The sequence below is a fragment of the Lepisma saccharinum genome, chromosome 27, assembly GCF_977018435.1.
Source record: "Lepisma saccharinum chromosome 27, izLepSacc3.1, whole genome shotgun sequence".
In the NCBI taxonomy this organism is placed as follows: domain Eukaryota; kingdom Metazoa; phylum Arthropoda; class Insecta; order Zygentoma; family Lepismatidae; genus Lepisma; species Lepisma saccharinum.
In genome coordinates this window covers 35,247,686-35,260,463 of record NC_139255.1, presented here as the reverse complement: position 1 = coordinate 35,260,463, position 12,778 = coordinate 35,247,686, and the positions used below count along the sequence as shown (strand labels likewise).

Here is a 12,778-nt window from a genome sequence, read left to right as displayed (position 1 = left end):
ATGAACCGGGCGAATCAAGTGGAATCGAATGAATCGTTCAAAATAATCGAAGATGAAGTGAACTGTAGTCACTTGAATTGAATCTGTGCACTGCTAAACAACATTCAATCGTAGATCCTGCATTAAAGTTTATAAATTCCTTAATGAAATATGTCAGCAGTCGGTAAAAATGTTGTAGATAATGCATTAACACTTTTGAGAGGTCTTCCGCGCGTGTGTCTGGCAAATATACGTGACAACCCGGGTTCAAGAATTAGGGTAAGTTAGCTTATTGAAAGATAATGTGTGTTGCATTATTATGGTAACAGTATGGTATAGTGAAAACACATTTCACTCGTTTATTTCCTAATTATTTACATTTGTACTTACCTGTTATGCGCAGTGGAACATTTTTGAACGTGGGATTTCGCTTTTTTCACTGAAAAAAGCGTAATTTTTCACATTACAATTATTTATTGTTCGTTGCTAATTCGCTTTCGTTACACACAATATGGCGGGCAAAGCTTGACTCACGTTGTCTATCGTCAGCTGATATGCAGTGTTTCCAAACTTATTAACCGAAAAATGCCGCACTAACTATTCACAGAAGGTTTTTAAGCGAAAATTGATCCACAAACCATTCACGGTAGGTTAGGTTAGGCAAACAGAAAATTAAATTGAAAAAAAAAAAATCACGGTAACGATTGTATAAGTCTGAGATGGATTTCTTCAAATTTACAGGAGAAAAGACTAGAAAGTACTTACGGAATTGCGTTCTTGAGGACTTTCTGAAGCCGGGGAAATTGTTTTTTCGAATCGTGCAACTTATTTGGCCTGTAAGTAAGGTACAATCAGCATGTAGATAAGGACGTAAAGTAGAGTCTAGCCTCAATTTTCGCTTAAAAACCTTTTGTGAATAGTTTGTGCTGCACTGCATACTGCATATCAGCTGACGATAGACAACGTGAGTCAAGATTTGCCTGCCAAATTAGCAACGACCAATGAATGATTATAATGTTAAAAATAATGCTTTTTTCATGGAAAAAAGTTATCCCCAGCTTGAAAAATGTTCCGGTATGCATATGAGGTAAGTATAAATGATTTTGGTAACACTTTACTATACCTGAGACAGATTTCTTCAAATTTACAGGAGAAAGTACTTACGCAAATCATTTTCTGTAGTGTTGTTGATGTTCGGGAATGTAATTTTGATTCATTTTAATGCGAATGCATGTGGTTTTGTACGAAAATCTATTTCCGACGTGCTATTGCTGCTGCCGCCATTTGCTTCCTGCATGAGAGCACAATACGCTCTCGTATTGTCCGTATATGCTAAATTGAACAAAAGGAGTGATAATGGAACCAAACCTAACAGGCCTAACCTAACCTAGTAGGCATACCTCGTCCCCGTGATGGTTTGTGGGGCTATCGTCAATTTTTGGGCTAACGTCAATGGTTTTTCTGGCTCAAGGAACGATCAACGGTAAGCTATCGCCATGTTGTGTGTGGAAATAAACAAGAACAGTAAGTACTCGTAAATGTAAGAAATATACATTACTTTCCTAACAAATTAAATTATTTCACCTAAATAAGTGTTCCGGAATGCAGAATAGTACGTTAGCAATGTAAAAAAGTGCGAAAGAAATGATTCCCAGGTGTCTCAGGTATAGTAAAGTAGTACCATACCATGATTTTTATTTGAAAATAAACTAGTATAATGTGTCTCCGACTTATACAACTGGTACCAAAATCACAATGCAACCTTCAAGCGTCATCATGTAAAACTACCGAGTGGTTGCTACAGTAACAGGGGGTTACATAATCAAAAGCACGGAACATTTGATTCACGTAGTCGACAGTAATGGTGGCAAGAGCTATCGTGCATCGGAGATACATTTCTGTCGAAAAATATATGATTTACCGGCCAAATAAATTGAATGAAGGGCGAAAACACTTCCACGACCTTCCAAAAGTACAGAAAGTCAGTTCCGAAAGTAGTTTCTCCTGTAAATTTGAAGGAATGTGTTTTCACTATACCATACTGTTGCCTTTTTATGCTGCCTCAAACCAAACCGATAAGTAGGCCTATATCATATTCTAAGAGCATTTCTGAATAAATAATGAACGCTTGATTTTTAAGTCAAGCCAAAACTACAGATAAATTTAGTTTTTAATATTGTACAAGGCACATTTTGACACGATTCAAACCACCAATGAACATGAGAATTTTTATTAGTAATATTATGTTTTTATAAGAATTAGCACTTGTGAATAAAAATGTGGATTGTAATACACTAACCCATTTACGAAATGCCTCAATTCAGTTTGTAATATCTTCAGATTTCTTGTTCTGCAGGGCACAGGCGACAGTGTACTCCCTCGAGGAAAGAAAACTTTAATTTTTTAAATCTGTATTTTATGTTTTATGTAACATAAAAATTTGTTTCAAAATAAGCGAACCTCAATTTACTCAGTATTTAATCCTAAATTATAGCTTGTGTAAGTGAAAGATGTGACCTGGAATTTTTCAGCTTTTTAAGCTAATTTTATCTCCTTCAATAATGCATGTGACCAGTTAGCTGCAGGCTTTGGCTTTGGAACTGAGTATTTAGAGTAGAAACTGAGTATAAAAAATAAAACTGGCAGAATTTTGCAAACAGGTTATATCAGTGGCATATTCTCCCATGCTGCGTGTGGTTACTGGCGGTATACCAACTTTTGTCATATCTATAGAAATTGCTAGAGAATTTGAAGTTGTCAGATGTCTGTTTTTGTTTTACTTCCATGCCTGCATTCATGTTTTATTTCTATTATATCTAATTAATATATAATAAATATATACAATAAATAACAATTGTTTCGGTAAATCCAAGTAAAAAAATCAGAATATGCCACTGTGTTATATAAAGTACTTCGGAGTGATAAAATTGTGGTAACAGTTTCATACATTGGAGACACATTTCTTCAATTTTACACAAGAAACTAACTACTTACGGAAATGAGTATCTCCAAGGTTTACAACGTTCGTCAAGGTATTTCCTTTCATCGTGGAATATATTTGGCCAGGAAATCATGTATTTTTCAAGGGAAATATCTTACCGAAGCACAATTGCCATTGCTTTCATTTGCTTGCCCTACAACATCCGGATGCTGCATACGTTTGATGACGTAAGCCCCTGTCAGTGTTTCAAACCCGCTTTTTTTTTTTAACCTAACCTTATCGGAAATGGTTCGTTGAGCTATCCGTGAATGGTTCATGGGGCTATCCGTCAGCTACCCGTGCATAATGTATAAGAAATTTCGCCTACTCACTAATTGTGAACTCCTAATCACGAATCGGCATGTAATAATTGGCGGTCAAATATGAAAATCGAGAAAAATTCTAAATAAACTATGTTTTCTTAACGTAACGTAACCCTACCATAAGAACAATAGCTCCACGGAAGAAGCCATTTTCCCAACATGAAGAAATCAACAGGCAAGACAAGGTATAGTTCTCTTGGCTAAAATATTGATTTTTCTTTGTATTTATGCTAATGGAACCTAACCTCATAGGCATTCCTCGTCTGACGTCAGCAAGATCGTTGTGCGTAAAGGAAGACCATTAACGAATTGCGAAAGAAAGATGGTTCCGAATTGCTGTGTATGGACAATCACCGTGGTAAATCTCAAGGTTATTTTACAAGTTCTACACATAAATGTACAATTTTAACAAGTGACTGCCAGATATGAACTACAGATACGTCATCAGGACACCGAAATTAGTAAGTAGGCGAAATTTTATAGAAATTGGAGAGTGGTCCGGTATTGTAAACTCATGCTGAAGGTTGAAACACTGCGTACCCACAACGTGAGTCAAGATGTGCCTGCCATATTGTGTGTTCCGGAAGCGAAAAAAGGAATAAAAAAAGCACTCAGAATGTGAAAAATTGTGTTTGTTCTCGTGTAAAAAGCATAATGGCACCTTGAACTATGTTCGGCAATACACAATTGGTAAGTACGAACCATGCGAAACACAAAATATGCGATTTTAATCTGTCTCCGATCCATGAAACTGGTACCAAAATTATTAATTAGTTTACCAATATGGCTTTGTTGGCCATTACTAATAGAGTACTAATTAATCTTGCACATCCCTAAAATGTAAATATATATTAATGCTAGAAGTGTTATTTCAGAACCATCGAGGAAGAGGTCAGCATGGAGGAGACAAACACGGATGTGGAAATAAAGGATCTTATCAGCGTCAGAACTTCATGCGCCTTGGCTACGAGACTGGCAACAACCCTTTCTATCTGCGCTTTCCTTATGAATTCTCCTACAACAAAGGACATCAGTAAGTAATAAATAATAAATAACACCTGGATTTTTATGTAGGGAAAACATGCAAAATATGTAAAAAATTGCTGAAATATGTGAAAAATATGTAAGTAGCCTATATTAAAATATTTAATATGAGTATTCTTTTTGATTTCTGTGCTGTTTTTAGGTTCTCAATATTATTATATTTTAAAAATATATCTTGTAATAATGAAATTGTAATATGCTAAATTACATTGGAAAATTCTTAATCTGATAATGTGAATGATGGCAGTTTAGTAATGTGTGGTAAGATATTTTTCACTGTGAGAGATACATTCAAATTTCTATAATGTAGAAGAATATTCTAATTGAATGAACAAAATTGTTTGTCAGACAAAAAATAAAATTTACATTTAATGGAACAATACAGGGTTATTCAAAATGATGGATACACTTTCATTCATGTATATTTCCTTGAATATACATTACATATTAAGAATATACATACAAGAGAGAGAGGAAAGTCTAAAGTTTACAATCTTACAATAGAGGTTATAGATGTTCAATATGGCCGCCGCCTGCTGGTCGGCAAATATCTAAGCGGTAGCCGAACTCATCCTACACACGAAGAAGGATCTCTTGAGTAACTCAGTTCACTGCAGCTGTGATACTGTTCTGCAGGTTGCCCAGAGTTTGTGGTAGAGGTGGTACGTACACGGCTTGTTTGACATATACCCACAGGAAAAAGTCACATGGTGTGAGATCAGGAGATCTCGGTAGCCACGACAGAAGAGCCAGGTCTTCATTTCCCATGCTATCAATCCATCGGCGAGGAAGGACTTCATTGAGAAACGGCGTCTCAAAACTCGCCATAGAGTTGCTTGAGGTATTCCAAGTTCTCTGCTAGTTGACGTTCTAGGACTTTGCACAAAACTGCCTTCGTCTAACATCCTCCTCTGACACACGTGATCGGCCCGTGCTTTTTCCTTTGCAGAGACATCCAGTTTGCTGAAATTGGTTAAACCAACCGTATATGCTCCTCCTAATTGGTGGTTCTATGCCGAATCGAAGACGGAATGCTCGCTGCACTGCTGTTGCCGATTCAGTTTTGCCAAACTCAAGAATGCAGAAAACCTTGTGCTGCACGGTGGCCATCTTACTCGGAACTGAACTGAAGGGTCCCTGGTGGCACCAGCATGCGTACTCAAGTGTTTGGTTACGCAACTGCGCTCTAGCGGAATTATTCGAAACTTTAGACCTTCCCCTTTCTCTTGTATGTATATTATTCATATTCCATGTATATTCAGGGAAATTTACATGAATGAAAGTGTATCCATCATTTTGAATAACCCTGTACATTATTTCTTAAAGAAATAAAAAGTGCTTCTGTTCCAGTAAATACCATGTTGATGTGATGCACAGTGAACCACTAAATGCATTTTGAGAATTTTTTCTTCATTTTTGGTTTTTTGCTTTTTTGAGAAATCGAAGCATGAATGTTTGTCCCACAATTATAGCACCTTATTCAACGAAAAAAGCTGAAAGATTGTCCAAATACTGCATTTTATGCAAATATATGTAATGTAAATGGGAAATATGTAATAAACTTCAAAATATGTAAAAATATGTACCATTAAATTCACATATATGGTTCATAACATTGTAATTTGCAGACATTTGTAATTTTTGCTTGGCTACATACAAAGAAAACATACGTAACTACATAAAATTCCAATTCATTTTTCAGGTTACGTGCAACTTACCCATTTGATGTACTATAAATAAAATAAAATATAACTTATTTTTACTTACGTTCAGTGTGTATGTGTTGAGTAATTGACAATGTTTCAGGGACCACTGTCCCCTTCTTCAGGTCGGTTTATCGGCTTCACAGTTGCCCACGAAGCTTTGTCAATAACAATGGCAAGGATTAGGTTTACATGGATAGGATAAAATATTGGGATTCCATTGCAACTGACCTATACGTTTTTTAGAAAACACTTTGTAAAATTTCCTCCTATTAAAAGCTATTAAAACCCCTCTGTTACACTTATTAAAAAAGAATCCCTCCAGCCTTTTGCCGATCATATTGTTAACAGCCAATGTCTTCCTTGCGAATGCATGAGGTCGTGAGCAAGTTAGATCTTCCCCCCCCCTCTTTTTCTCCTCTGCATTACGTCATTCAAAAGTGAAATCGCATACGACTCGAGCTTTTATTTTATATATCCCTTTCTTCCCTTCTTCATTTTCTTCCTTTTTCCCTCCTTCTTATAATTCGTGAAGTATTTCTCCAAGCTCCTGGGTGCTTTCATCCCACATTTAATGCCAAATTCATTCAAAGTTCTTTCTATCTTCTCAGACACTCCCCTAAAGTAGGGAATAGCCACATACTTATATTTCATTATCCCTTCATTTTTGTTACTAACTGGGGGGGGGGGCAAAGACAGCATATTTCCCTTTGTATATAAGATTTAGCATAGTGTGGCAGAAAAAGTGGTGAAAGTGGGGTGGGGCCACTGCCCAGGCGGGGATTCGAACCTGGGGCCCTGGTCATCATAGCATGCTGTTATAACCAATCCACAGTGGAGGTCAGCGTTAAAATGAAATAAATACTAAGCAAGGTTAATGTGAGAAACATTTACGAGCCTGTTATTGAAGTATCATGCTCGTGGGATCCTGCTCTCTATCTACAGGCTGGGATTCAAGGGGTTAATAGCCCTTTATGGCCTTTTATTTTCATGCTGTGCTGTGTTTGTGTCTTGTTTTTAATACAGGTACGACCATATTTGCTTTTTGTAAACATTATCATATATTATTATTTTGTTTTCAGCCTTAGGCGCGAATATCCTCCAGTTTCCTTATTGATGCTTCAAAAGATGATTGACACCAATAGAATCGATATTTCCAAGCCCATTGATTTAACTGCCATCTGCAACACATGCTTATATAACTTTGACCCAATTATGAAACAATTTGGAATTCAACTAACAGATGAGGTATGTTGTGTATCTTTGTAATTATAGTTTGAATTACTGTGTATTTATTTATGACACAAAGAGCAAACAAAGTCTTGGTTTTTAGTTATTTCTGTTTGATGCTGCTTTTCTACATTTCTAGGATAATTGCAATGATGAGAATTAATGATGAAGAGATAAATAAATGAAGGAACAAGCACAAATGAAGTGTGCCTAGGCTCATGACTTTGGGGAGTTTGGCCTTATCTTTGCAGAATTTATTTATTTTTGATGACTGCATATTATTTAAACTGTCTTATAATGCTACGCTGTGGAAAAATAGAATGAAATGCTCTTACAATCCATTAATAGGCTGTAGAAAATGTAAAGGAAATATACTTTAATACTTTGTAATTTTATAAACATAAGTTATTACAGTTGAACCTAGATTATGCATTTTTCATGGAACTGTGGCTAAAGAACTTGTAGTTAAGAACATGAGAACATTTCTTAACATTTTCCTTGATTGCGACTGGAAAGGCAAAGTATATAAACTGGAAAAATGTAGAATTGGGTTCCAATGTATATATTTTCATGACATATTTTTCTCTATGGTTAACCATTATGTGATATTAACTCTGATAAACTTACTATTCATTTTTCCACGTAAGTTTTTTTCAGTGATCGATTTCGCCACTCGTCTGGTGGCTTCGTCAGGCATGAACTGTCTTGCTGCGGCTGGAGTGGTTCCTTCTTCTTCCGCTTGCACTTGTGATGGCGCTAGTTGACACAGCCCTTTCACTTTTTGTCGTTCTTGTGCGGGTGTAGAGCTTCCTTCTGTTGCCGCACCTTGGGGTTTTGGCGCTGCACAAGGTGGTTCCAGATCTTGTCTGCTTTTGCGAAGCGGTGTTTGTTCCCGTGTGCAGGTGGGCTTTTTTGCGAACGTTTGGTGTCTGTGCTTGGTTTCTTGTCGCAAGGGAGGAGCAGGTTGGGTGGGTGCTTGTTTCCCCGAGCCCCAGCAACAGAAGGAAGCTCTACACCCAAACGAGAACGACAAAAAGTGAAAGGGCTGCATCAACTAGCACCACCACAAGTGCAAGCGGAAGAAGAAGGAACCACACCAGTCGTAGCAAGACAGTTCACGCCTGATGAAGCCACCAGACGAGTGGCGAAATCGATCGCTGAAAAAAACTTACGCGGAAAAATGAATAGTAAGTTTATCAGCGTTAATTACCTATCTCCGTGTAACTGCCAAACGGATATCTTTAGGTACATTATGTGAGAGTCGATTTGCAATTTATTTTATGTTAGAATGCTTTCATATTTCACATTGTCAACAGATTGTTGTAGATTCTGGAAAGCTGCATCCTAAATTACAATATTACTTTGATAGATATATCCATATTTGTGGTAAAATAAAATTCTAACACCAGTAAATGATTAATAACAGTGATGTATTAGTAAGGAAACTCACTGATTTCAACATTACCTTGCCATTTATAAAATGATAAATCCACTTTGAAAGAATATTGACCATTGTGTCCACCAATAATTGTTTTTAACAGGGTGCTGATGTATTTAGTGCTAAAGTGAGCATTGAGGTGCAGTGGACAACAGAACCCGTAATAGCAGCCATAGAGCGAAATGGAGGTGTTATAACCACAGCATACTTTGATGTGCGAAGTCTCCTTGCTCTCAAGAATGCAGAAAAATTCTTCCGAAAGGGTAGGTTGAAATTTTATTTGTTTGTTTTGGAAGGTCTAGACTGCAAATGAAATGCTAGTAATAGAATGTATGCAGAAATACAGGAAAGGAGTATTGTTGCATAAAAGTTGTATTTTTGAACCCATTGTCTATTGGTAAAGTGAATTAAATTCATTACAGCAGGTATGGTTTCTTTGTGTACCATTCATTTTGAAGTATCCTGCATATTATATCCTATTGTATTAAATAAAATGTGTCTGTGGAGTCATGATTTAATTTTATTAGCCAGCCTCCGTGGCAGAGTGGTTAGCACATCATGCTACGGTGCCAGGGGTCCCAGGTACAAATCCTGGCCTGGATGTGTGTGTGTGTGTGTTCATTCATCAATTTCATCATTCATCCCCATTCATCACAAGAAGCGAAGTAATATAAAGCAAATCAATCAATCAAATCATGATTTCATTATTTTAAATATACACATTAAACATCTGAAATATACAGTAAATAAGAGAGAAACTCATCACGTTTGCTTTGACACGTTTATGATTTTTTCCTTTGTTTACTGTTTAGCTTTCGGTAAAAGCAATGAATTCCACAGGCTGACATATCGGTCACATATAATTATATGAAAATTTGATTTTCCTGTAACCTTTTGAATATCCCTCATTTCAAAATTTGTTCAGAATAATATTTCAATTAGTGAACTTTCTGTATTAGGGCTAATTTTGAGGGATCCTCCTGGCTCCTGTATATTTTATTCACACAAATTGATGTGCCAAACCTAAGGCTTTGTTTTGAGCATCCAAGGCTCAAATGGCCACACTGAAATAATTTTTACACTGATGAGCAATAAATACTGGTCTGAAAAATCAAAGCAACTTAAACTAATTAAGTCAAAAGTTGTGAAGAGTTTTTGAAATTTACATGACCTAAAATAATACTTCGTTCTGCAGAATTAGTGGACAAATACATGTAGGTTAGGACTCGGAAATATGCAAATTTGTAATTTTTTCCTGTATATTATACAAAATGTAAATTAATTATATTGTTTAATCCTTTCGAGGCGGATGACGAAATAGTCGTCATCCATGAAAATTCTCCAAGGACAGGGCTCATTTTAAGCAAAATGTTTTTTTTAAAAAAGTTGTAATAAATGCCAATGAGGGCTCATTTTATTCAGAATTTGCAAGGCTTTCGTTCAGTAAGGTAAACATGTCAATGTGTACCCATTTTTGGAAGCAGCAGACAGAGGAATTTGATTTTTTTTCTTCTTCCAAAGTTTGGCTAGCTCCCATCCGGTAGCACTCATCGATCTGGGCAAACCACCACTTGTCGTTGATTGTCCCAAGTTATGTAATAGCAAATGTGATAGTACAAATAGTAAATTTTATGAAAAAAAGAAATAACTCAAAATCAAGCCCATCCGCTAGTGCCCATCGATCTCGGCAAACTGCCACTAGTCGCTGATTGCCTCAAGTTATATAAAGGCGAATACGTAGTATCAAAATGATAATACAAATAGTAAATTTAATAAAAAAAAGAAAAAAACTCAAAATCAAGGAGAATTTTCATCACAACTGGCCTCAGAGACGTCATCAGAAATGCGCCCATCGATCAGGGCAAACTGTCACTGGTCACTGATTGCCCCAAGCTATATAAAGGTGAATACGACAGCACAACTATTAGCCTGGCAACGCAAGAATGATGTCAGTCTACTCGGCGATGATGGCAGATGTGAGGTGAAAGCTTGGAGATTAAACCCAAAAAGATTCAGTGTGTGTTTTTTAAATTCGGTTTCCTGTTTATTAAACTTTTATTATCAAAATATTTGACGAAATATTCGTCATCCGTCCTTGAGTTACTTCTGACATCTATAGGCCCCGCCCCGAAAGGGCTAATATTATCCATTCCATCAACATTTGCTTCGAGTGGTGCTAAAATTGCATAAAATTTGTCAACTAAATCTTCCTTCAATTCAATGACGAAAGTTGGAAATCTCCCTTAAATCCGTGGCTGAAAGTTGGTCACCCTATACTTACCTGATGTTGACTTTCGTTTCAGGAGAGCCTATACCAAGACGGATGCTACCTCCTAATGATTTGGTAGAATACTACACTGATCCGAAAAACCGTGGCTACCTGGCTGACCCTGAAAAGATTTCATGGGAGAGGTTTGTGTTGTCCCAGAAATACGGCTATGAACTTCCTGTATTGGAAAATGACCCCGACTATGAAATGTTATTGGAGCGGAAAGATCCTCGCCAGATTTTCTACGGTCTTGAACCTGGTTGGGTGGTTAATCTTAGGGACAAAGTAATATTGAAACCAAAAGACCCTGAGCTACAAGAGCATTATAGATCTTAAAAGTAATGTACAGAGGATGTAACAGTTTAATGTAATAGTTATCTGAAAGTAGGAAGTGTACCTTACATTAAGGTACATAGGACTGAAGAAAGAGCCTGGTGAGAAATGCTTCAGGAATTCTTAAAATGTATGTAGTGGTGTATTTGAAACTTGGAGAAAGCATGTACTCGGATCACAAATGTCTGAAGAATTATACTGTAGTCTGTTTCTAGACTTTTTTTTTAACTGTACCTTGGAACTGCACAAGGTGCTGAGCATTGCTTTTATAAAAAAGATATGATTTGTCTTTCTGCTGTTTTATGTATTCAACATCTGTGATTAATCTACGTCAAACCAATTGAAGCACTCACACAATCAAACCATTTTCAATGGGTTGGTGGGTTCAAGAGTGAAGTCAGCCTCCATGGCAGAGTGGTTAGCACATCGTGCTACGATGCCAGGGGTCAGAATCCTGGCCTGGGCATGGATGTTTGTGAGTGTCCATTCATCACTCATCCCCATCTTCACAAATTAGCCAAAATTGGCACAAAAAGTTAAGTAAATTAAAGCCAATCAATCAATCGAGAGTGAAGGTGCTACAATCATGGCAAATGTAATATTTGGCAATTTACATCTTATTTTACTTCTTGTTCATTTCTAAAATAATTGCTGCTAATGTTGAGCAGACTTTGCTTTTCTTTCAATTCTCAAACCTTGTATTGCATAAAACAAAGTGAACATAGTGATGGACAATTTGCTTACTCTCGCCTCAGTAGTGCCACAATTCACTTCTTTATGAAGCACTTTTGCCCAATGGCAGTCAAATTTCACCTTGGACAAAAATTGTGTATAAAGAAGTGCAAATAACCAAATTTTAACAACAGTATCAATGAATGAGTGTCGAGGACAATTTACTGTTTCTTGGTAGGCGAAGCTTAACATTAAAGAGGCCATAGTGCAGGGGGTAAGTGCTTCCCCTAACCTGTTTAACAACCATGCCATAAAACACTTGATCCCACAACATTATCACACTTGTTTAAAGACAAGAATATTTAGTTTTTGATGGAATCAAAATGCAATATTTACCACTGTAATGTGTATTTTAGGCAATTTGAAATGGGAAGTGCATTCTTCTACCACATTATATCACAAAAATAATGCTAAATGTGTACAAAATGATTGTACTTGCCGACACTTTATATCTGACAAAATGTGGGATGAAACAATAGGTGGTGGCAAATATGTGTGTGTGTGTAGTCGAGATGTTATTGAAACATCAAATTATTACTGTATTTTACACACTTGAATATGACTACCACAAATGTGTGTATCTAGGCATGGCCATTTACAGAGCAATATTATATTCATGGTGTGCCATTTGTTTTCTTTCCATAGAACCAGGATTTTCTGAAAATTTGTAATCCAGACGGCAGAATTGCTACTTGTAGGAAATGGAAGCATACAAGACAAACATGTTTATGATGATAAGCATAAGGA

The 12,778-nt window shown here is 36.6% G+C and overlaps 1 protein-coding gene across 1 annotated transcript; it reads left to right on the top strand.

Moving 5' to 3' along the window:
- Positions 1–68: 68 nt before the first annotated feature.
- On the top strand, positions 69–11,513 carry mRpL15 (mitochondrial ribosomal protein L15). The gene is made up of 5 exons (XM_083112925.1): positions 69–258; positions 4,158–4,315; positions 7,112–7,277; positions 8,801–8,960; positions 11,001–11,513. Exons 1-5 carry the CDS (start codon positions 151–153, stop codon positions 11,300–11,302), a joined length of 894 nt encoding a protein of 297 aa, XP_082969051.1. The 5' UTR covers positions 69–150; the 3' UTR covers positions 11,303–11,513.
- Positions 11,514–12,778: the final 1,265 nt, after the last annotated feature.